The sequence below is a fragment of the Lagopus muta genome, chromosome 17, assembly GCF_023343835.1.
Source record: "Lagopus muta isolate bLagMut1 chromosome 17, bLagMut1 primary, whole genome shotgun sequence".
Classification (NCBI taxonomy): Eukaryota; Metazoa; Chordata; class Aves; order Galliformes; family Phasianidae; genus Lagopus; species Lagopus muta.
The window spans coordinates 8891558-8918346 of NC_064449.1; the positions used below are offsets into that span (position 1 = coordinate 8891558).

General features: G+C 39.1%; 1 protein-coding gene across 1 annotated transcript; it reads right to left on the reverse strand.

The window, feature by feature from the left end:
- Nucleotides 1-6036: 6036 nt before the first annotated feature.
- Nucleotides 6037-26632, reverse strand: SLC15A4 (solute carrier family 15 member 4). Its single transcript, XM_048963985.1, has 8 exons — nt 25982-26632; nt 19535-19830; nt 18628-18796; nt 17530-17607; nt 16701-16869; nt 13641-13796; nt 8533-8691; nt 6037-6240 (listed from the first exon to the last, which is right to left on the reverse strand). Exons 1-8 carry the CDS (start codon nt 26549-26551, stop codon nt 6092-6094), a joined length of 1746 nt encoding a protein of 581 aa, XP_048819942.1. The 5' UTR covers nt 26552-26632; the 3' UTR covers nt 6037-6091.
- Between the last annotated feature and the right edge of the window lie 157 nt (nt 26633-26789).

The following is a 26789-nucleotide window of genomic DNA, read 5'->3' on the forward strand; positions in this document are numbered from 1 at the left end:
CTGCAAATTTTATTTCACAGGCCCATTGTAAATTGCTGCATGTACACGAAAAGCAGACAATAGGGTTCTCTGCCAGGCAGGCACGTGAATCAGGTCAGGAAAGTGAGAATAATAAAGTATTGTTTAATACAATTCAAACAGACACAGCAGATGTTTAACTTTCTTTTAATAAAAAATGACCCCACACCATTTTATTAACTTCAGAGATGCATTAGTCACTTCTTTAGAAGGCAGAAAAAAACAGACCTATTGTAACAAAAATTAGAGAGGAAATTGAAGGAGGATCATATCATGGCTCATTTTCCCACTACGTAGGACTGTGTGTCCTGTAGGACCGAGTGATGCAGTAGCACAACTTTAATTAGTGGCACATCTTGTCAAATCTTGCTTGTATGTGCAAAACAAAAAAGGATTTTGATCCCCAAACTATCCATCCTTTCCAACACAAGCAGGCTGCCAGGTTCAGCATATTTACTGCTGGAAGATCGTGTGAAGTTCCTTGGAACTCTCCCCATGTACTTGCATGCAGGCACACTGTGTGTACATGCAGATAAGGCTGTGTGTACTGAGCTGGGTGGTAGCTCAGTAGATAGACTTCCATTGACAGCCAACTGCTGTCTTGAGTATGGAAATTCACAGGAACTGGGACAGGGCAGATCTGCAGGTTGTGTCTTATCCCCATTCCAGCAGAAAGTGATGCCCAGATGTAACTCTGGTACTTAGCAATGCTCTTTTCTTCCCAGCTTAGATAGGTTCCCTGCCTTGGTCAGATAATGCTGGCTGTGAACATACCTCCCACTGACATGGACTTGTTGAAAGACCTGATTAAGATGGCATCCATCAGTAAGCCACAAAGGGTGCTGTGCTTTGGGGTCACAAGTACCCTGACCTACAAAAACAAGCACCTCTTTGCAGACCAGTTCTTGAACTCTGGAATGCTTCAGCAAGAGACAAGTTTCTTGCTTTAGCTGCACCACCACACAGACTGCAGCTTCAGAGAGGTGCATGCTGGCAGCAACCTGACATTATTATTTTTGAAGACACTCCAGGTGCTGCTCACACCATGCTGAGTGTGTTTTGACATCTTTTACTTTTACATCAAAAAGTTATTTGACCACATTACAGTTCTTATGTCCTTATCAAAGTATTTGAAATGTTCCAGAAATGTGTGAGTGCTTTGCAAAGCACACAGCTATTTTAAATTATTACAGCACTTCATGCTTTTATAAGTACTTGAATCTGGACAGTTTTATTTCATGTAGAACAATTTCATAGTACGAGAGCTCATCAAACTTGATATGCTGGAATTTAGAAATGATGAGGACTGGAAACAGGCACAAAATAATGCTTTGAGATAATTATTTTTAAAACCTGTAACAGCATCATCCACTTTTGTTGGGTAACTACAGTACAAGTGTTAGAAACTACATCATTGTGCTACACAGCTGAAACTGAGGTTCCCATTAGCCAGTACAGGTCGGGGAAATAGTGATCATTAAAACTGCCAGGATTCAGGTCTGCTGAAACAGGGATTCCATGATCCTCCAGATTTATGGGATGTTTGGATTCTCTACGCTGACAAGATACTTTAAAATTTGAAGTTTTGCTTATTTCATAGTATGATCACTTGTCTATTCTGATTCACTACAGCGATGCTTTGGGTTCAGGTACAGGCTTGAATTGCAGTACCTAATTTATTGTCAGTAGCTCCAGGAGAGCTCTCAGCTTGCTCTACCTGTGATTTGATACAACAAACATGAACATAATACTTGCAATACAACTAAAAAGTGTTGTTCGTTTATGTTGCTTCATGACTGGGAGGTAAAAAGTGCATGCAATTATGATGAAGGTCTTAATAGTTACCACTACTTATATATATGCTTTAGTCCCTTTGTGTTGACACATGGTACTAACAGCAGGCAGAGCAATTCAGGACCTCAAGGTCTCCTGAGACTTAGAGCCAGGAGAAAAACTGCTCATGAAAAGGGGATAGAATAGATGGGAAGAGATTGTGATGTACAGCATTAAATGTGCAGAGATAGTCAAGTGCATTATTCAGCTTTCAGAAGCCATGTTATCTGTTTGAAGTCCCATTTTCAAAAGCTTAAGCAATATTTACCTTGTTTTCCCTTGTTCATTAAAGCGTTCTATTTCCTGTCAAAAGTGATTTATGGACTGTGTTCTATCACTAAATCTCATTACTGACTAACGCTTCCTAGTAAGAGGGATGAGAAGCATTATCAGTAAAATACTGAACTGTAGCTGTGCACCAGAGAAGGAACACAGTATTGGACGTGTCTACGCTGCAGTCTCAATGTCCCTGTGATTGTGTAGACCACATCTAAGGCCACTGGTTGGATGCTGATGACCCTTGAAGCAGCAGAGCCAGCAAGGAGCAGCTGATGCTGTAGCTCTACTCGGCATCCAGCTAGCTCAGGACTGTCTCAACAAAACAGTCACAGCTTAGCTGAGCAGGCACTGCTTCCTCCAAAGGACATCCATTAATGTTATGTACATGTTTTGAATTTATTGCTGTTAAACGGCTTGTTCCTCAATACACTTGGTTGCTTTGCCTCTTTTTCAAGCATTAGTGCAGCTAGTGGCAGAAAAAGGTGGTGGGATGGATTGTAGTTAATTCTCAATTGCAAAATATGGTGTTTTTTATCCTGCACGATGACACGATGACTTGAGAAAGTCCAGCAGACTGCAGGTTAAAGATTGCTAGTTGGGTAACAAGGCTTATTTCAAAACCAGTCCAAGTGGATCTGATGACTATGTAACAGGACTTTGACAGCCCTGTTATCTTTCTGTTCAGTTAAATATCTGTACTGTGAAGACCGCAGCAGAAAAATTAAGTCTAAGCTGGGAAGGACTGCTAAGCCATGCTGTATGCACCACATGAGAAAACAGCCACCAGGCAGACTGTATGAACTGGCAGTAGGCAGCCTTTACTGAAAGCATCGTTCATTGCTATTCTGAATGTAGCACTACCTGGGACAAAGCTCCTATTTACAAACTTATCCTTTAATAGCTTCTGATTGCAGATCCCTTCTTATTCTTTCCCTGCAATTACATCATTGCTGCGGGGCCAGCAGGTACCACAGTGTCAGGTGTGTGCATTACTCCTCCATCAATGCAAGCGTTGGTCTACAAATTCTCTGCTTCCTCAGAGACAAATCTACATCTCAGACTATTGACTGCTGAAATGAAAAGCAATGTAATCTTCCCCCGAGGCCCTGTCTGCACTAACGGAACTTGCCCTGCATATAAACAAATTCACTGAGATAAAATATTTCAAAAAGCAATTTCAAACACAAAAAGATGTTAGGAACTCCATGCATCTCTAATACAGGTTTATTGTTTAATGCACTGTTTATTGTTAAGTTGAAGCTTTGCCTGACGTGTCAGCACTGAGCAACTTTTGCTGCAGAAAACAAAACTGAAATAACAACCCAAAAAATCCTCAATTCTTCCAAGAAATGACTACAGACTTATAAGGGAAATATTGACAGAGGTCTCATTTACTGTAATTAAACTCACTATGGGGGCTTATATAAGCAGATGGAAAAAACCTCCCCTTTTCTGAGGAGGTATATTCAGGATGGAGTGTAGGTACAAGAGACATAAGAGAAGAGGTTTTGCTGCATTCTTAAAAGATCTGTACGTGTTGTATGGACAATGCATTCATCCTGCATGGCACACAAGGGGCCAGGCAGCTGTTTCCATACATGATTAGATTACAGCTTGCATTGGCACATTTCATAATGCCTTGTGAATACAAATAACGAATTTTAGTCAGATACCCGCTCTCATGTTTAACAACTATTTCCTTTCCAACACTGTGCCTTGAATTTCAGGCATCTGGAAAATCAGGAGCTTAGAAATGTCCATTAGAATGATTCCCATCAGATCTTCCTTCTACATTGGAACAATCTAAGAGCGAACATAACTAAATTCAAACAGCACCACTTCAAGGTATTTCATTAATGAGGTGCAGCGCTCAGTCACAAAGTTAATTGATGAGTCTTATTTCTGTGAGTGGAGTGGAATCACTAAAAAGACTGGAAGAATCAGCTAAGTCTTTGAGTCACAAGCCTGAGCATAAGCCTTCATCATCCCTTTGATGAGAAGTGCCAGATTAATCTTCATAAATGGTCATAATTACTTGTGCCTGGAGCTCAGCCAAGTCATTCCAAATAAAAATTAAATTGTACAATTGATTGCACGTTCAGTCATCTCCAGAGTGTAAGAACCAGCACAGCCCTACAGAAACCTGCAGATACTTACTGTATGCCTGTGACAAGATCTGCCTAATATGTGGATTAACCTACTATTAATTCATTAAACTCTTCCTTAAATATTCCATACAAGGTTTGGAAGTTTCCCAGAAGCTTGCCTGTGTGGGCTGTCACAGTGTTAGGCTCCTTGTTTCTCTGGTAATCTTCATTTAACTTGGATTAACCAGGTTGGAGCTGACCAGCATCCAATTGGAGATACAAGAGCACTGGTAAAAATATGAAGACTGGAGAAAAATAGTGAAATGAAGTTCACTTCCTGCAAAAGGAGCAAGTAGGGACACCAGAGTTGACAATATCTAGCAGCAGAAGAAACACTTAGTTACTGAGAACAGCAACAGTCCTTCAGACTGAATACCTGAAACAGTATGTATTTAAGAAAGAACTCTATTCTGTTATTTCCCCTGATTATCACATCCAAGACAGTATGTGTACTCTTACGTTACCTGACAAAGCTAATAGGATGTCAGTGCACACTGACATTTAATAGAATTTCAGTGTATGTTCAGGAAATAAAGGCTAAAAACCAGCATAGTTGTAGGACAATTTTATTCACCTAAAACAAAGGGTCAAAAGTCACAGCAAGGAAGTTCATTTTATTTTGTAAACTCATTAAAAAGATGCCCGTGTACAAAAAAAAAGGGACATTTTGACAACATAAATGCAAAGGAAACTATAAAATCCAATATATTAATAAAAAGTTGTTTTCATTTTCTTTCCACATTAATTCCTTGCAAAATATCATCTTCCATCCCAGCCTGCACGCAATCAGTTGTTAAGATCACTAAAATTCAGGAGGCCAAATGTGAAACCATTTGCTCTGCTCTAGGAATGTGTTGCTGAAAGATGCAAACCCTGCAGCATGGTAGCCAGAACAAAGATGCAGAACTGAAGGAACTGGCTTGAAAGGCTTCTAAATTGTTACTGCACATTCATCTTCTGAGAATTCATTCCCAGTCCTTTCTGCAAATATTTAAAATATCCCTTAGGGAAGTAACAGTGTTAGACTGAAGAATACTCTGTCATAAGATGTATGTTTTCATTTTGGCCTAATACATCCAATGCAAACTCAAAACCAATTCTGAAGTGAAACCATTTCTCTGCCAACAAATGTTTACTATGCAGCAAAACTTAGAGCAGCTGCATGCCAAGCTACTGCAGCACGTAGAACCAGTACATTCACAACTCAGCCTCCAGTATCAGACACTCTTGACTGCAAGTTTGGATCTTCATGGCTAAGTTCACTTCCAGTGAAAGATGATTACATTTTTTTTAATTACAGCTGATCTGCAACTTAATTTGTCCCTGCTTCTCCCAAGAAAACCGGCTCTTGTGGCTTATGTATGTTTGTTCTTGCGACCGCTACTTCGGGTTCCTGTGAAAGGTTTTCTTTCCTATGCATCCTCAATGAGGGCTTGAGGCAGCTGTTTCTGTAGATCCATGGTGTTTCACTTAGCAATTTCTCAGTCAGACCTAACCCATGCCACACGTGACTCGCTGCACTCTATTTCCAAGCATTAGTCCCAGCTTTCAAGAGTTTAGTAAACATCACATGATTACAAAGAGCAACTTGAATGCCTAGGGTTAATACACTTCCAAGATTTGTGTTTGTCCTCTGCCAGGACATAGTGCAAGAAATGAGCCCCACCATCATAAGGCACTTACCTACGTTAACTGAGAGCGGCAGGGGCGAGAACTCTTGTAACATGCAAGTCTAATAAGAGTCTCTCTGGAGAAAACATAAGATCTCACAGACTCAGCATGAGCTGCTGTAATAATCTGCTCTGTAACAGACATCAGATCCTTCCATTGGCAGCTACGTCATTCATCTTTGATTTCTGATGATCATATTTCACAGAAACAATAAGGAAAAGCAAGAGGGTTCCTCCTTGGATGGCAGCCAGTAAAAAAAAGTAATAATTTAATTGGCAGCCATTAATGTTACCTAGAAAAAAAATAGGGAGGAAAAAATAAACATTAATAAAGAATATACAAGTGAAAACATCAATCCCTTCAAGTTTAAGTAGTGAAGACTTCTTTGCAAAACATGGGCAAGACCTAAACACCTTCCTACCTGACAGCACAGTTATGCAGGATAAATGATGGAACTTTACAGGAAAATACACTTCATCTTTCTGCAGTGTTTCAGTGCCCTAAACCATGTAATGTCTCTGAGGAAGGAGGTGGACACTTACTGCATTATGCCCCTTATAAAAAGAATGGCAGGAAGCTACTCCCACCACTGTAAGAACTTTATGCCAACCAGGACAGTATATATGTAGCAACAGGCATGCTTCACCAGAGTCAGAACAATTCTAAAACTTTAATAATCTTCCACTCTTCCCCCTTCATTCTGCAAAATTGCAACGCTTTGCTGACCTCAAACAAAACAGCTGAAAATCTCAACGATTACTTCTATATATGTAAGTAACAGAAATCACATCCATTTTTTCAGGAGACAACTCATTTCAAATGAAAATAGAAAGAATCAAAAAATAAATGGTACAAGGGAAGAAGTTTGGCAGCTCTGTAAGTACAGGACAGCAGTTATCCCAGCCCTCTCTTGGAACAAAGTTAAGAATCATGAAATGATACGTGGTTCTTTTCGGTTCAATTCACCTTTGACAGTCCCTCAAAGTTGATATAAATGAGTGAGTTGTAGCACATTAATTAATGTTAAATTAAGAAAGCTCATTGCTAAAACATTATTCCTCCGTTAAGAAATACCCACTATTGCTGTACTTCCAGAACAAATATATTGTGGCTCATTTCCAACATGCCACATGAGCCACAGCCAATGAGACCATTAAGATTATCGCAAAGGTTAGAAGGTGTAAAAATCCTGAAGCATAGATCTATCCTAACAAGCTGTTCATGCAGTGTGCCTATAAACGTTCTGATTAAATTACTTTAATTACTGAAACGTATGATTCAATTAAAGGAATTTCTAGTAAAATGCAATAAAATTAAACCAAGTCTTTCCTTGACATTTAAAATACAATATACATGCGAATCTCCACTTCAAGAGCAGATGTGGTTAAAAAGTAGTCATTATCCTTTATGAGATGGGATATTAAACCCACGAAACCTCAAGTTTGTGTCAGAGAAATAACAGCCATTTCAAAGGCAGCAATCAACACTGACGTGCCAGCAGAGAATAAATGTTGTCAGTAGATTTTGGAGGCAGGTAGGTACATCAAATGGCACCAAACAGCATAAACTTGGTGCACATGCTTACAGTTATTGTGCAGCAGTAATTAAAAAAAAAATTGGAAGTCTTTCATTTAATAAAGTCTTCTCCTTACGATTCCTGCTCTTGAAGGCCTAAGTGAATTTTGTATGAGAATTTGGTAATGGCTTTCAATAGCATTAGACCAAATCAAACAGCAGCAGGTCTGTTTACTCCCCTGATATAAACAACAGAAGTAGTACCAATAGAACACGCTACAAATGGAAAGCAGCCATTGAGTGCCTCAGCCTTGAGCCAGGCATGTGATTAAACTTCCCTTTGGTGAGGACACTCACATAAAGCCAAGGCTACTTATCATCTTCTGCAATTTTTTACAAGAATGCCTTATCAAACAAGGCTGACTTCCAGAAAGTGTTACTTTTTGGTAAAACCAAATCAAACAGGGAATTTTCTCATACCAATTTTAAAGCAAGTTTAAGCCATTTACAGAAGGCCTGGCATATGTTTTGAGGATTTTTTATGCTCTTTCTGTTGGAACTAATTAAACCATTGATGATGCTAGGATTTTCTGAAATTCCCAAGGTGCCACCTACTGGTGCCAATAATTATTTTTAACTTCAACTGGCAATACAAAGCAGAAGTTCTATTGGACTTGAAAAGAGTAAAAATAGCTAGCAGACAGAAATGGAAAAATTAACTCTGAGTAATTGCCACAGAGACTCTTGAAACTAAGAAGCTGAATAATCACTAAGAAAGATTTAGGTACATTTTGTTCCCCATGTCTCCAGAAAGTACTTTCAGTACTTTAGGCACTTTGGCAAAATACTAAATTTGTGTTTCCCATGCTTTCATGAGAACAATGAATTGTGTTGCCCTGTCACTTTAGTTCAGACCTATGTGCAAGATGAAGCGTAGTCCTTAACATAACAGTAGACAAGTATGTATCTTCTAAGCAGTAAGATTCAACAGTTCACATGCTTGATGCTCAACTGTTTCTGAAAAAAGCATTTGACTTCACAGACTACAAATAAGCTGCAGATAACTTACCAAAATCGGTGTGATTACTCATCCAGCCAATTTCTTTAATAGACACCAATGCCAACAATCCAGATCCAACAAATGATCCAATCCCCGAAAAGAAAAAAAACAGCCCCATAATAGCACTCTGCATGGATTTGGGAGCAGCTGAATATGCAAATTCTAGACCTGTATAAAAAGAAAAAAAAAACGTATATTATTGAGAGATTTAAGAAACCATAGTAATTTGTCCCTATTCAGTGTTATAGAATTTACATATGTATACTATTTCTGGTATGTTAAATATCCAAAACTAGCCTCAGATTTTGGGAGACATAGGAGACTGAAGTAGTGAATTCTTACTATTTCCTAGTCTTCCCTAACTACTTTATGAATCCTGCTAGATATTGTAGAGGAAATGTAAGATATGGCCTGAAGCAGTGATGGAGCACCTGGTGGGAAGGCAGGGCCAACCCAGGGGAGCTCAGGTATAGACAATGGACGTGAGTGATTGGAAGGGGTGGAGCCAGGATCCAGCCCTTCCCAGACATCATTTAAGGCTTGGCAGTGGAGGTGAGAGTATCTCTTGCTGGAGATTCTTGCATACCTTCCAAAGGTAAGCAGCAATTTTCCTTCATTTCTGTGTCTGCTGCATTTGGGTTCGTTCTCATTTGCTGCAGCTAAGGACTTTGCCACCCTGCTTTTACTGTGGTACTTTCCATCCCATTATAGCATTACAGTTATCAACTCTCAAACAGACAACATCTGAGACCAGTGCTTTGATCTCATTAACGTTACATGTACAATATCGAGGAATCTTCTGATCCAGCCTATTCAGTTTTCTATCTAATTTTATTCTTTAAGATACATATTAAACTAAGTCTAATCTGGCAAGGTCCATGTTCACCTGTTTCTATGCATTTCATCTGTTGTGCAGTATTTATAAGGCAAGTGGCCTTCCTTACTAAGAACAAAGTAATCAAAAACAAGCTCTCTTGTTCTTGACCAAGAACATTTATTTCTCATAGGCTCCCTGTCTGTATCTCTGATGTAAACAGAAGAATCAGTTGTGTTTGAGAAGACAACAGTTATTTGCAACTTAACTTTGATTTAGAACATTCTGAGCCCATTGCTTGCATGCATGTTCTTATTAAGGCTTATATAAATGACAATTCAACTTTAAGCTAGACTTATTCCAATTCCAACCAAGAAAACTAAAGAAAAAAATCCAATCCAATAACATCAATTTGAAAACAATCTGTGCTACTGAAATTGAATACCTACAGGACACATAGGTTAACTTTCTGCCTTGAAATGACTAATGCCCACTATTAACTCTTTTTTTAAAGCAATATTCCTGTCAGAAGGGATTATTCACAAGAGACAGTTAAATCACAGAGCTTCTTCTGACAGATGAAAGGCTTGTTTCAAAATAGGCCGCTTCATACTGAACTTAATGACTGAATCCACTGCCTCATCTAACGCTTCTCTTGCCAGATTTACAGTTATAGACCTAAAACCAGCAAAAATATTGTACAAGATAATAAAAATATGCTTATTTTTGCTGTTATTAGTATTTAACTTCTGCTACTCCAGGCAGAGGTTAATTGACAGACACTGCATTTCTTATCAAGAGAAGACTTAACACTTCAAGTGCAACAGGTCAGTTTGCATGATGGAAGGGAGCTCTTCCAAGAGAAACAGAATTACGTGTTTTCACGTACTGGTCTAACAGCATTCTGCACTGCCACCTGAGAAATCTCTGATAACAAACACACTTCTCTTTTCCTTTGCAAAACACATTTGAATGGCTCTATAGCAACCTGTCTGTGATTCTAGATGGGAACTGAAACATTCTTTGTGCAACTCAGCTGTGTAAGTTCCTGTAAATTCAAACCACAATGAGAGAATTGCTACAGAGAAAGAGAGAGTCACAAAAACCTCGTATTTATTTTGAGAATTAAAAAGTCAGTTTTCTTTTTGCTGCTAGTAATAACAGTGCAGACTTTTCAAGAACTATTTACCTGGCCAGTCTGACAAAAAAAAAATAGTAAAAAAAAAAACAACAAGCATACTGCTCTTGGGATACAATAGCCTGTTCTTCAACCTGTTGTAATCATTCTTGCTACAAATGTCAGGAGTATCGTTCATATTTTGGACCCCAGGCTTCCACGTATGCTGTGTAAGTTAGGCTCAAGAACATCACGTGGAAGAGTGCAGACCATTTCTTCTCTTGTTCATTGCACAGATAGATTGGGTTGGTGGAAAATCTTAACACTCAAAACAAAAATCCAGAATGTGTACAGCACTATTTTTTTATTTTTATTTTTTTTAGGAGAGGGAAAAGCATATCTTTAAACTTGAATAATGTTTCCAACAAACCTAGAATTTAATCTAGCGTGAAGAATACAAAATCTTTTCTTTGCCTTCAGAGATGCTCTTGCCTGCTGGCAGCCACTGATAACAATTTCATGCTAGCTCAAACAATCACTTTTGATATTAAACCCTCCAGTTGGTGTTGTCAGGTGAGATGATGATTCCCAGCTAAATAAGAGTGCTTTAAGAGGACTGACAGAATAATACAAAACATTAATGCAATGTGTGTCATCTTTTAAAAGCAAATCAAGTGTAACTACTGTGACTTAATAAGTTTAGTTTTACAGTAAACAAAGAACCAACAGCTACCAAATCTAAGTTTCTGCTCTTATGATATTTAGTCCCCTTTTATTTGCAGTAAGTATTTTCAAATCAAGATAGTTTTGTGACCATTAACAGTTCAGTTTTGTGTGGGCTTTTTAAAGATGGCAAAAGAGATGCATTTATCAGCTTTGAGTATCAAACTGGTAAAGCTCATTCTATTAAAGTCTTAAGGAGCTTTCTTAAAGATACTGGGAATTCAGTTTAGATAACAATCAGAAGGCAGGGGAAAAAAGCTCTGTAAAACAAGCCACATGAAAGTGCAGTGCAAAAGCAATTAATATCTGCATGGAATTTTTGGTTCAAAGAGAAGCATTTGCATTTTTTTTTTTTTTTTTTTAACATTGACCAACTAGCAGTTTTTGAAGTCACAAAGCTGTTGATACAGATGCAGCAAGTGCAAACAAACAGCAGGGTATTCTCATAAGAATAATGTAAGACTTAAAGACTTTGCTTTCCACAATGAAGTCCAGTAAAGCAGTTGGGAGGGAAAAAAAAAATACAGAAATACCACCAAACCAATCCTGAAATTGGAGCTCAACCAGCAGCAGACTGATAAAAAAGGAGAAACAACAATGTGTAAGAGAAGAAATTTACGTTGCATGAATACTGGTATTACAATGAATCATCTGTTTATCTGAGTTCCAGTTTAATTGGCATGGTCCCTGATGTTGTAGCTAAAACTAAAAAATTTTACTCTTGATTAAAGTTAAATATGGCCTCAGTTGCAGTAAGTAACTTGATTAAGCATGACTTCCATCTTCAGGTTGTTCTACTTTGGATTTGTGATGGCTACTGTTCATACACGCTGAAATGCACTGTAATACAGGACAGCAGTGGCTATGCAGCTGTGTTCCTCTGCAGAGGATACTGTGCTACCAAATTATACTTTCCATTTAAGAATCTATGGCTTTTAGCATCTGAGTCTTGTTGTGCTGTAAAGATAGTGAACTCTCCCCACGCCTTCCAAGTGCTGAAGCAAAGGGAGGACTTGTCTACACATCACTGCGGGGCATGGAGACAAGCAATTTCCAAATCTCCTACATTTGGAATAGTTGCAGCAGTTTTTACCAAGCTGGACAAAAACTTACAGAAACCTACTACCTGTGCAGATAAACACATAAAGCTGTTTCAGAAACAGAAATAGGAGTAGGAACCCAACCCATGAAAGCCACATTTTTTTTTCTCCTTGCAAAGAAACCCAGGCACTTTGTTTCATTTCCCAACAGCTGTGATGACAGTCAACCACACATAACTAGAAACCTGATAGAGTAAAAGTTATCTCCTCCACAGAACATGTGACAGCTGGGGCCACTGCCAGCAAGATCTCAAAGAATCAGGGGATCTTGTTTTACTCATTGAGCTTTCCCAGTGTGAGGAATGAAACTGACCAGCCACAGGGAGAATGAAAACAGGAAACTCTGTTCTAAGCAAACTAAGGGAAAGAACTAAGCATAAAGCCAGTTTGAAAGGATGATCTTCTAAGTTCAAATTCTGAAACAGTACTACAACACGTTAATAAGTAACTGTAGTTAAGCAGGTAACAGAGGATTCTGAAATGGAGTCACTGGAGCTTGCAATGTATTACATCAGGTAGTGCTGCAATTCTACTGAAATAGCACCAAAATAACTACTTATGTGATCATGAATGTTTTCTATTATTAGTTATTAAGCATTTTCCCAAGCACTAGATATGTAAACACTGCACTAAGAGACTCACAATAACACTTTGTCTAATTGCAGTAAGGCAGCATTAGCCACACCAGAGACAGATAAATTGGCTGTGCTTTCTTTGTGCTAACTAGCCATGTACGTATATGAAACAGGCCAGAAAATAAGATTTAATACTCCTTTCACCCTCTCCTCCCATTTCACTTTTAGCTTAATTGAAAACAAACTATTTTTTGTTTAGTGTCACTTAACTCTTCTTATCACATAGATGTAGAAACTCAAGCAACATGAATTTAAGCTGGGAATAAATTTTGATTTTTAAAGAGTGGTTCCTGCCTTTTTGCCTTCAGAAAGGAAGATTCCACATCCTAACTGACAGCCTGAACTGTGAGCTCAGTTTCTAAGAGGAAAAGCTATAGAACGAATTTTATTTGCAATTCAGAGGAAACAATACAGCATTAAAACCACTCTTTTTAAAACACACTGTTGAAAGGCTATCTTGTCTGCCATTAGGGCTTGCGCATATCCCATGCTAACTGAATAGCAGGCAAACATTCAAATGCTGCTCTGCCTGAAACTCAGTTTTGCGAAGCCAATTTTCAAATGGGAAAAACAACATACAAAGGGAAAGCAAGCAATTAAGTTATACTGCATAATATTGCATTTGAGGACATCAGTGCTCATTTATAATGATTCGAGAAGGAAGTATTTTCTAGAACCCATCATTTGTGATAGAGAAGAAAGCAGATCTAAGACACAGAATCTCTTACCTGCTATACTCGCAAATATTTCACTGAATCCAATGAGCACGTACTGAGGAATCTGCCACCATATTGGCAGATCTGCAGCATGGTATGTAACATTTCCAATTGTCTGATTGATTGTTTTGATCTTTACAATCTTCAGTCTGTTGCTTTCCAGAATTCCTACATGGAGTGGGGAAAAAAAAAAACACTTAAGAATTAAGAGGAATTAAGAATTAAATAAGCATTCAGTCCTGCATGTCAATTACAATTTATTAAACAGGAATATGTATTTCCTCTTCTGAATAGAAATCACTACAGACTACTCTTATTATAGTTACTTTAAGGAGCATAGTTCCTCTGCCAGAGAACTGCAGCAGTTCTATTCTCATTCAGTAGCAATAATTATAAAAATACTTAACCTTTTGCCAGATGGATTAGTTAACAGCTTTCTCACACAAAATTTGGTTTGGTTCTTTTTTAAGGGATGTGTGGCATTTTTGTCATTGCTTTTCTTTTTTAAATACATTTTCAGAAACTACTCCTTTGAAGTATCATAGGGTGCTGGTAAGCCTGGAACCATTTTGCTTATTAAAATGGATCCAATAGTGCTATAAAGAGTGATTTCCTTCACACCATCTGTTTTTGAGGGAAGACTATTCTGAACTCAGTGCTTAGTGCTGGCCACCACATTTTCTCTGCCTTCCTTGTTTCTTTCCAGGTGATCACTTTGACACCTTTTCTTAAAGGTATCTTTCTTTAGCTCTTCAATTAACTCAGTGCCCTCTGAACCATGAGAAGATGAAGTAATTAAAATAAAGCAGGGTATATCTTCATGTTTTGTTTTTAACATAGCCAACAGTTTAGAATGGAACTTAGAACGTTAACAAAGCAGCAGATTCAGCCAAGAACTCGTGCATAACTTCCTTCATATTATATCTAGCACAAAATTATGGTTCTTCAAAGCTAGAGATCCTTAATGTGTTTGACATTCTTCACATCGTAAGAAGTTTAGCTGGTGTTTAGCATCACAGGAGTGTAACTACATTACACTAAACTGCCATAGAATCTAGAATCGATTGATTCCATCTTAGTCTTGGAGAGGCAAACTTCAAGTCTAATCTTACTTTATTTGTAGTTAAAAGAATCTTAAATTCTTGAAATAATTGTTTAAACTCTATAAATGAAGTAGATTTTCCAGCCGAATAACCTCAAATCCTGCTGCTCAGAATGCACAGTAAAATGCATGAAGCGCAGCAAATGTTTGCTACGTCTCATCAGCTGCAGTCTCACACAGTTTATAAGGTATTTAATACAATCTAAGCATCTAATAGGAAGCCATAACAGCATCCAGAACTAATGCCAGTTAGATAAGCAAGTTAAAATGGAAACATGGCCCAAACAAATAATTAGTACACTTTTGCAAGACTTCAAGCTAAGATATTAACATCCTTAAGTTCTCAAAATTGGAATCATTTCCTCTAATGCAGAAACTGTGGCAAGCACTGTTGTATTTTAGAAACATTAAATTATGTCTTCTAGAAATAAAGTTTAATGAGAAAATAAAAAAAATTATGAAAGAGACAACAAGCTTTTCCCCATTAAACAGAGTCCCCTGTGCCTCAAAGCTGCCACAATGAAAGCACTCGAATTCACATTATGATGAATGGATGCCAAATTATTCTACAAGGTTCAACTTTCCACCCAGGTGATCAAACCAACGGAATTATGCATCATTTTTGTAGGTGAGTAGAACAGAAAGCATTTGACATTAAGGATTCTGCTACATGAAATCATTCCCCCAACTTAGCAATCCATGCTCAATATGCTTCAGCCCTCCCAGGGCTAATACTGATATTACTGTTTTTGAGTTCAGTTCTATGTGAGCCAGCAGGTTCTATTTAAAGAGCTGACATTTAACTGTTTTACATCACCTTCTTTTGCTGGTAGCAGTGTCCTGTGTAACATGGAATGAGAGAAACATTCCTATTTTAAGTTTAAATGACTTTGCTAAAAGAACTTTACTTGCCCACATACAAAGTGACCTTCACCTAATAAGGTAATTATCTCTCTCATTGAAAGAAATCATAATAGCCATATAAAGTGTCCCTTTCCCTAAAATATAGGAGATTACAACTGCTAAAATTAATTTATTTAACGCTATCATGCTTTATCAATATGTTCATTACAGTGATACTGGGTGAAGGCTATTCATTCTATGAAGCATTGCTCAGAGATGTTCAGTTCCACATCAGCAGTGCTTAACAGCTTTAAATCATCTCAAAAGCAGCTGATTTATGGTTTGAACAGAGATGCCATCTTTTTCTTTTCATGCTATAGCTAAGCTATTTTACACTACAGTAATTCCCAAACATTAGGGAACATTAAGGTAAGGGAGGGAAAAAAAAAACCACAGTGGGAAGAAGAAAGTCTTGTTCAGCAATAACCTAACTTTATTATTTCAGAAAAAGGGAAAGGATTTTAGGTAGAAATTCAATTATTTTAAACTCAAAAGTCAGACTGCATGAAGGAGCATACTTCATTTCTGAACCTCTTTGTTTTTCAGGATAAATAAATATTCAACTTCAAGATAAACAAGTAATAGATCACAGAACATGGTCTTTCATAATATAATAAAGTTTATACTAGCAGCACGAAAGGCTTCAAATCCAAATGCTAAACACACTGTTCAGCCAAGCACTGATCAGTGAAGATAAGGCATCTGTTATGAAAGTAGGGTTGAAGATAAATTGTTGTCCTGCATCAAGCATAGTAGAAGGTAATGCTGGCAGTTAATTAAGCAAATACATAAACCTGAAAATCTTAACTTAGAAGTTGATTTTAAAAGGCATCCTCAAAGCCTATCTGAGGCAGGAAAAATGCTCCTATTTTATTGGAAAAATTCAAACCAGTCTAGTAACCTTTGAATAAAAAGTCCTTCATTGTAGGAAATGCATCCATGCAGTTGCATTCCAGCTATCTCATGAAAAAGACTCTTGAATATTCTTGAATGAAAGATTCAAGGCTTTCAAAAACTTTATTTCAAATTGCTGATTAAATAAGCAGATCTCCAAGTTGCTTTCTTACCTGCAGCAAATGCTGAACACATCACAAAGAACATCCCAACTGCAATCCTCTTCAGTGATGATGGGAGCAAGCCATTCCTCTTCAAAATAGGGTCCACTAATTTATCTTTTAAGGGTATTAGGATGAGAATAAGCACTGCATCAAACATAGTCAACCAGGCTGCTGGAAACTAAAAGAATAGATGACTGAAGTTAAGAATTTCATGCTTAAGGGTTAGATTTTTCTTCCATTGTGTAACAGAGAGAAAATATTTTTGATGAAATGCTGAGATTGAAGGTATTTTCAGTTTCTCTTGCATATATTGTTATATTTATTAAACGATACACATAAGTTGCTCTGAAAGTAATGCCACCTATTTATTTCCATGAAAACTATAATTGACAGAACACAATGACACTGTTTGATAGAACAAATTCTCATCTACATAATGCTATTTTTCACCATAGCCACCACCATCAGCTGATTTGTGCAGATGAGTTGACTGAAATGCTCTTGTGATCTGTGCTCTGAAATGAGTTATCTGAAATGCTCTTGTGGTGTAACAGCTGTGCATGGCCATTCAGAACATGGCTTGCTTTTCACATCACTGTCACCACTTTTGAAATGCCTCTCCACCACCTCACTGTGCTCACATCCACTGCGTGAACTCTATATTCTAGAACATATGCCTAAATCAATGTAGTACATGCAGTTCGTGCTTTTCAATGTCCCATGTTTATGGCTGCTGATTCCCCTTAGCTGTTACCTTAACTTTCTAGAGTTTTTGTACAAATTTGTTTTGCATTTCCACTAAAGAAAAAATACTTTTCACTTGTTGTGTTCTACTTACCGTATGAACTGAGTTGATGTCATTTGTTATTTCAGGAATTTTCAGGTGAAGACTTTGCAATACATATGTTGTCTGCATCTAGTATTAAGGAAGATGAGTTGAGATTATTTGGACAAGCCCAAATGACACCAAGATGGTCTTACTTTATTAATAATTAACAAAGATCACACCAAAAGTAAATTGCTAATTTAAGAAACCAAAAAGAACTACTGTTTGAACATTATAAACTGTTTTTAAGCTGTCAATTTAATTTTACAAAGTGCACAAAGACTCATTTGTGATTTGAAATACAGTTACAGTATTTTCCCTCAAATATATGCTACTCCATCCCACTAAGAAAGAATTAGAAAGGAATTAATTAAAAACGCAATCCAGTCCATTGACCCTGACCTACGTGAATCAACTACAAGATGAAACAGTGCAATATTTAAGATAAATTAATTTGTACAGCTGTGAAACATTTTAATTATAAAGTATTCCCTGTAACTGCTTTTCATGTCTCAATTTCAGGGGAAAAGCCTAAAAATTCTTCATATACAGGGAAGAGTGCCCAGAAGAAATGTAAAATTACATACACTGGCATACTGATCAGTTGATTCAGCTTTCCCCAGTAATTTTATCCAACAAAGCAAAAATGCAAAAGCAGCTACCATTGCTCAGTATTATTTTTGCTAACAGAATATTATGTGATGCAGCCCTAGTATGTAAAAGGCAAGTAAATAACATTATTGAACACATGGGTATTAAACAAGGCATGCAATCAATACTGGAGTTCTGAAGGATCCTGTTCAATATTTGGCTTCTCTAGAATCATAGCTACTAAATGGTAACTGTAAACAAACTTTATAGAACAGTATCTGCATCCCCTCCCTACTAGAAAACAACTTTCATGTACCTTCTTCAAGTAGAAGCTCTGTGAGGAAATTTTCAGAGAGGAGTTAGGTTTACAGCCTGGGCTCAGAACTACAGCTTAACAATATAGCCCCAGATCTTTCAAATGCAGTTGTTAGAGGAGGCAGTTATGGCCTTTACATTTGAGATAGTTGGTTTTTTTTTTTACATATGACAAAGAGTGCACAACCATTTGAAACTACTCACTTGAAAATACACTGTCCAATAAGGTATTAAAGCCAGAAAGACAGGTATAATCTTCACGAGAGCTTTCACATCTTCAACTTTATCTTCTCTGAATGGACCTCCACGTGACAGCTTAGCCATCTCAAACAGGCTCTGCTTACGAGGCTGCTGAAGGACTCCCTGGCCTTCACTGTTGAAAAGATGATGGATAGGTTCACTTAATAACAACAACACCTGACTTGACATCTTGTAATACTATCCTGCATTATAAAAATAAAAAAAAAATCATGCATTTTCAAAATTAAGTTGTTCTTAACAACAAATTAACTAGACCAGAGTGGATCAGTAGCAGGTGAAAGCACAAAGTGAGACGTTCATTATAATGATTTCTTTTTTCTCTCATTCATCCCCATGTATAAATAAATGGGGCTGCAGTATGCAGAATTTAACAGTACCACAAAATTTGTTACTCTAACTCACTGAGTTCTTACAAAGTGAATACGTGGAAGCCATTGCTGCAGAGGCACCTCACACATTTTACAGTCAGTGACCTAAATTCAGCCACCAGTGTGCTATGGTCATATGTTTCAGCTACCCAACAAACCTCATAAGAAAACACTGAATGCAGATGTATATAAAATCAGATGGTGCCCCATAAATGTATCTAGGCAGTTTGGAAAGCTCACTAATGTTTAAAAACAGCAAAGTTGGGTAATATTCCAGTAGTTCAGTTGAAAACAGCAGAGATTCAGTGATCTCGAAACGCATCTCCTTCATCCCAGTGGTCCCACAATACAATCCCCAGGAACCAAATTTCTTTTGGTGTATTCTCTCCTATGACTTACTGCCAGCTAACCTGTGCAAATTAGTTTTAATTCTTAGAGTGATTCACTGTAATTCAGACTATACAAAAGAGCTCATTACAAACCTATTAGTCGAATGTTCCATATGTCTTTTTCTTGAGCAACAAGAATATGCAAGAATTTTAAACATGTCTGTGAAGGCACTACCATCAGGTGGCTTTGTGATGAAGAAACTCTGACCACACAAAAAAACCATGAATGAAATCCCAATGCAAACCGTTGGGATACTATATCCAATAACAAAGCTCACATTCTGTTGAATGTATGCAATGCCTCCCAGAGACAGAATAGCTCCCAAATTAATGCTCCAATAAAACCAATTAAAAAATCTTCTCGTGGCTTCTGGACCTCGATCTTTGACCTGAAAAAAATTAAAAACAAGTTGTTCAATTTCTGAAGGAAATTCAGAGTGTTTATTACAATTCAATCAACTACAACACACTGAAAAGTTCAGGTTTAATTCAGATGTAACTGTTTTGGCTTAGCATTATATGTGATGTAACGATGCCTTACTAAAATCATCCTGTGATGTTATTGCCCTTCTAGAAGTTCAGTATTTGGACTGAAGTCAGATTAAGGCTAAACTGCACAGCTTCTCCAGAAAGGCTGTTATTACTTCTACTGCGCTGTATCTCATGTGGTCATTTCTCTAGACAAACTTTGCTCAAATTACCATCCCATAAACCACACACAAATTGAAATAGCTTCTTTTGAGATAAAAAAAAAAAAAAAAAAAAAAAAGTTAAAGTACCCCCAAATCCATCCATTGTTTGTATTACAATTGCCTCTTCCAACTGCATATAGCTCACACTTAATCACGTTCCATTTTCCAAGCCTCAAATGACTATTTGGTGATTAAAGCCCAAATTCCAAATTTAAGTTTTAACACAGTCCTAATTCCTCTCATCAGAACATAAATTGAAGACTTGCCATTCTGACCTTAAAAGGGAAGAAAAAACATAAAAATCAAGCTGCTTGAGGTTTCAGGCAGTAAAAACCCTATTAAACACTTTCCCTTCTATCAGGTCAGCCCAGTTCACGGTGTTCTTTTTCTATTTGAAGTGTTTCTCAAATGTAAATAAGACATCTCTACCTTATAGAATCATCCTGCAGTTTTTATCATCACTCCTCATTCTCTACTGCTTACCATAAGTCACCCCATGTGGTTGTCGTTTAGTCACAAGAACTCAGGATAACTCATAAGTTGTGATGTAAGAGATATTACACAAGTTAAAATGTGAAATACATTTTAAAAGATCAACTTGTCTATAGAAGATTCCATAACACCATATTTGTCACTGTTTTATGACTGAAAAGCCATTAACACTGACCATTAAGTACCATGCACTGGACTTGCTGAGTCAGTTGTTGACTTTCAAGTTTCCCTTCCTCATTTTGCCAGATCTTGAAAAGATTTGTGTTAAGTTTGCAATACAAAAAAACAAACCATATCTTGAAATACATTTTTAACGTTGTCAGTTCTGATTTATAGCTTCAGGTTTCTCAGTGGTGCAGAAACCTTACTGTATTGTTTAAGCAAACTGAACAAAATAAATATTAAAGCATTTATTCCTATGCATGGTTCATAGCATTATTAGGCACTGAAGTATGTCTGTTGGCAAGTCAGATACAATCTCAGAGCCTGCAACTTAGAAATTCCCCTTCTCCAGCATCAGATTGGTACCCATTCCTTCATCTTAAGGGTCATCAAGTGCAGTAGTGTATTAAAGTAGGTATTTATCCCAGATCCTAAATGATAGCAAGGTATTAGCAAAGAATTATACCATGGAAAGCGTTCCAATTTGGGTAATGAATTATCAATCTTTTTGATAAAAGGTTTTAATTTCTTCATGATAAAGTCTCAGTTCTCTTAGTGCAAAAAAATGACTTCCCATCCTATCTCACAAATGACCTTGCTCGTGACTATGCAAAGACAAGTGAAGACATGAAAGCAAACTTTGGTTACAGTATAAGAACAGGGAAAGCACAGCATGGGATTTCTATCAAGTATTATCCAACCTCCAACTTGGAGCTCCTGACAAACTTCCTGATCCAAGGACAGCCTCCATCTACTTAATGACCTGCAGTTGAATTTTTCCCCTGCTGAACTTGTTCAGCCTGCCCCCTGAACCCAGGTCAGCTCTTAGAATCCACAACAGCCTGTGGCAAAGAGATCACCAGGTAATTACACACTGCAAACATCACCATTTATCCATGTTGAACCTGCCTAACACTAACCTCACTTGTGTTCCCTAACTCCAGAAGACAACAGAAGGCAGCTAGCTGAGCTTTATCCCACTGATGATCCATTTCTACTCCTCTCATTTCCAGAAACTGCTGTTACATCCTCCTTTTAGCTGCCTTTTCTGAGGTACAGGAAGTTATAGACTCTTGCATGGTTTCTTGCACAGAAACCACTGACCATGACTCTTCCCTGGAACTTCCCTCCCATCCTCCAGGATCACTTCTGAGACAGTCACAAAAAAGGAACATAGACACACCACAGGACTACAAAGAAAAGAGTTCATGTTCTGCTTTCCTATCAAGGTATATATATGTGCACAAAAAATTACATACAGCCATGCCTGAAATGTCACTATGGCATTTCATTGACCAACGTTAATAACTCACCAAAAATCCCACCAGACTAGCTGGTGGAAGAGCTACAAAGACATTTCATAAGAAACAGAAAACGTGGTAGAATTAAAAGGCAATCCTTGTAGTTCCTTTCAGACATTGCAAGGTCTACCCAAAGTATCAGCTATATTTACAGAGGGCCATACAAAGTTTCTCCCTGTTGGCTATTATCTGAACTCTGTAACAGCACAAGATAGATTTGTTCTCTCAAGTGTTCACTGAATGAACAATAAGTATATATTTCTCCTTTCTGTTACTAATACTGCAGATGTAGATGATTAATATGTGGCCAAGAAGAAGAAAAACATACTGAAGTTTATTTTTGATTGACTTTTAACACCAGTGAAATGGAAACATCAGTAATACTTCAAGGCCGGAGTGCTAGACTGCCTATCACTGAATTAAAACATTGTACTAAAACTGTTTCAAAGGTGCCCCAGCTGAAACCAACAACAGCCAATATCTAATGCACACAATGTAACTGCTGTAGGTAACAACAAAAAAAAAAACCAAACGCAAAGAATGATAGAAAATGAGTAACTGTAAGCGTTCTGGTCACAGCTGCATCGTCAATCACTGACCAGCTGCCATGGCTGCCTGCACTGAGGTGGCCCCTAAAGAGGAAATAAAACTTGCTATTCTCAAGACGTCTAACATCATTTTTGCAAAAGAAAGTTTAGCCTAAGCCTTGAAATTTCTGCTGTCCAAACGGTCATTTTCTTGATGTATTTGATAACTATCCTTTACATGTAGCTAATCCAAATGCAGAAAGAAAATCAATATGGCATGCTGAGTGTTATAATTGGACCTACACAGCATTGGATTTCAAAACAGTAAGGAATGGTTCTCAGAGCCAAAATTTTGAATACAAAACACGTATATTACACTGCCTAAGGTCAGATGAGATGCAATTACCACCACAGTTCTCATGCTAAAGAATCTCAAGGGCCTGTAATACTGTGCTACAGGAGCTGTGCAATAATAAGGTTATTTACAACCACTTTCAGTTGAGGAAAGAGCCCTGTAACCCTGCCCTGCAATGCTCTAAGCCTGCTAAGGATATAAGGTTAACATCTTACAGTCGTGACCAAAATGTTAAACACAGCTCAAACTAAGAGAATAACTGGTTCTTCAGCTACAGCATTCTGTGAAAGTGGTCACTAAAAAAATATGTGACTGACAGCAACCTCCATGGCCCAGCTGCCACTGACATTCCCACTCAGTCCTCATTCTGACTTAGAAGAAAGATGATCACTTGCTGAATTACCCCTCTCCTGCATTTTTCAACACCAGTATCTTGGAAGATGACCCAAGCAGTCCCTGCAGCTTGACAACACTGCTCAAATATTGAAGTTCTATTAGGCAGGTTCTCCTGATTTTTACATGAAGAGCCAGGAATCCATACAAGCACACCACGATTCACCAGTTATTGTTTGAGAACAACTGGAGGGAGCTCTGTAACAAAGCTGTGCACAACTACTTTGTCGCTACAAAACCTTCAATTTTCATACTAAAATTTGATCACTCCACGTTGCCAGCCTGCTTCCTCTCACTGTTGTCCTGGAAGCAAATAAATTAATACTGCACATGCAAATGCTACAAGTTCAGTTTTCAAACTGTTGCCTTCAGATTGTTTGAGGTCCAGTCTCCCAAGTTAAATAACAATGAAAGGCAACTTGCTGTTAGCAGCCTTCCTTTCTTTATATGGGGTCTCCTATCCTTCCCCAGAAGAAAGGCTGAAAATCACTTCATACCAGCAACTACCAACAGCACCCTGCCTTCGGCAATGCTGAAAACATTGCTGTTAAGGTAGCAAAGCCAGAAGATTTTTGGCAAGAGAGGGACTGATATATTTAATGACTAGAGTGGCAATTTAGAAAGGAGAAACTGTGTGGGATAAAAGTAGCATCTCTAATCACCTTAACTCCAAACCAGATTCATCTCTAATTAGAACAGCGGTACCAGCTGACACCAGACCAGTCATCTACCACTGATTTTTGGCTTCAGATTAGCTTTCACAACAACGAGGGACAGTCATATAGTTTCCCAACTCTAACAAGTCATGAACTGCTGCACAGAACAGGAAGTGACTGCAAACTCCCACCCAAAAGGGGAACTGGAAACTGCCAGGTTATACACATCACATGCTTATAAGCACATGCTCATATTCTGAGAAGCATCAGCTCAGATTTAGACATAAGCATTGGATCAGTCTGCAGCTTCTGGGGGCAAAAACAAACAAACAAAAAAACACCTTTATTCTCAGCAATCTGTACCTATGTACCCAGCAGTTTGCTTTGTTACCATGTGGGGAGAAGCCACTTATAAGGCCCAGAACTGCACCATGAGGTAAATGGTACACTGTCACACATTTAACACATAGGCTAGTGAAACAGAAGAAAAATTTGGTCCTCAGCAGAGCAGTAGTGATTATGAACCAGCAGGAATATTTCTTGTGCTTCATCCTACATAAATCACTGGGAATTAGCTGCACACCTTGCCAATAACTGCTTTCACTGAAATCCTGAGGGAAAAGACAAAAAATAAACATAAAAACTCCAGCGACAGCAGCTACGCTTCCATTGGCAATGGTTCTTCTTTTGCTCTCTCCCTGCCATTATTTATCCGTTATATTTAATGGTCATAAAGTGTCCTGAGGATAAGAAGTCAGTTTTGAAAAACACCTTACAAGATAAAGTCATATTAAAGCTATTTCACTTGATGGGCTTGTGCTGGTTTAAACAGAGCTGATACACTGGAGACATACGATCCCAGTCTATAATAACGTTTTACATTTATATACTGCCTTTCACTCTAGAATCTATAATATGTGAGATGCCAAAGAATGAGAAATGTAAACTGCACAACAGAGAATAGAGGGACACTTGGCAAGGAGATTGTAGTAGATTCCAACCTCTCACAAACAATTTCATGGTACTTTTGCCAGCACTCAATGGACCAGTAAGCTGGATTGAAGGTATGTTCCCTTCTTCAGAACCTGCATTTGTTAGGAAAGCTGCTCGTATCTAACAATCTGAAATTCTCAATTTGTAAAGCAGGAATTAAACGTGAGTTCCTCACAATCAACATCCTACCTTAGCATAAGACTACAAAAAAAAATACACATAACAGCGCATTCCAGAGCATAGTGAATTATGAGCTATCTGTCAAATACTGTCTGTAAAGTTTCTTGGTTCTGCAGCGATGACACTGTGAATCATATCACTGAACTGGATCTCAGCACAAGACAAGTCCTTATGAGAACAGATCAGGTCATACACTTAGTGCTAAGAGAGCAAATTCCCACCAGTCATCTGGAACAGCATCAGCCTGCACAAAAATTCCACTGCAGGGCATAGTGCTTTAATACCTTACAGCTAAACAACGCCTGTTCTCTATCCTTCATTCATCACAGAAGGATGATAAAGGCCCCGCAGCGCTGCCTCAGAAGACCTGTGCTACTCTTGTCAAAGCTAAAACATCTATCAGGTATTGCACCTGATTGAGCTCTGAGATCATATTAACTCAGTGCAAACTCCACCAAGTAGGATAGCTGACAATCTACTCCACGGCCACCAAGAACCCAATCCAGCTCCTCAGTGTGGTGACACTCTCAGCCAGATTGGATCCCTGGGCTGCACAGAAGCCATAAGAGATCAGGCGTGATGCAAACTCCTAAACCCCATCCAACAGGGCATGGCTCAGCAGCCTGCATTACACAGAAACTGGAAGCCACGAGTCCCTCCAAGCTTAACACCTCCGTGAAGCAGCTGGCAGCTGGCACGCCATCCACCCCACTGAACGTGGCCGACACCCATCCCCTGGGCCACACCAGCACCACCGAACGCCGTGGCAGCCACCACGCAATACTTGACCTGATCTGCCCCGAACGGGGTGATGTTGGCCTTGACCGACCCGACTCCCAGCCCCACCAGCACCAGTCCCACGAAGGTGGCTGCGGCGCAGTAACGGGTGGCTCCCAGCTGGGAGCACGGCGCCAGCGTGGCGTTGGCGGCCGGAGAGGAGCAGTTCTCTACGGGGAACAACGGGATGTCCCCGCAGAGACCCTGGCGGGTATGCGGCGCGGCGATGACGGGGAAGGCCAGCATGCCCAGCAGGTAGAGAGCCATGCTGAGCAGGATGGTGCCGAACTTGCCCAGCAGCGCGTCGGCCAACCAGCCGCCAAACGGCGACACCAGGTAGGTGATGCCCATGAAGAGCAGCAGAGCCTGGCTGGCCTGGGCGCCCTCCCAGCCGTAGGGAGGCCCGTTGAGAAACAGCACCAGGTTGGAGGTGATGCCGTAGAAGGCCACTCGCTCCAGCAGCTCGGCCAGCAATACGGCGGCGCAGGCCAACCTCCGCCCGTGGAAGGCGCCGATCGCCGCGCGTCCGCGCTCCCCGCTGCCCAGCAAAGGGCTGCGCTCGCTCGGCTCGGCCTCCTCCATAGCGGCGCCTCCCAGCCGCGGAGCGGCAGCTTCCCGGCCCGCCCGGAGGTAACTTCGTCGCGGCCGCGCGGCAGGGCCCCACAGGACCCACCTACAAGTGGGGGCGGCGCAACGCCATTGGCTGAGCTCGGTGTCGCTCAACCGGCCGCGCCATCACGTGAGGGGGGCGTCACGGGAACGGCGGGGTGGGAGTGGTTGGGGGAGGTGCAGGAAGGGGTGGGGCTGTGTGAGGTCGGGC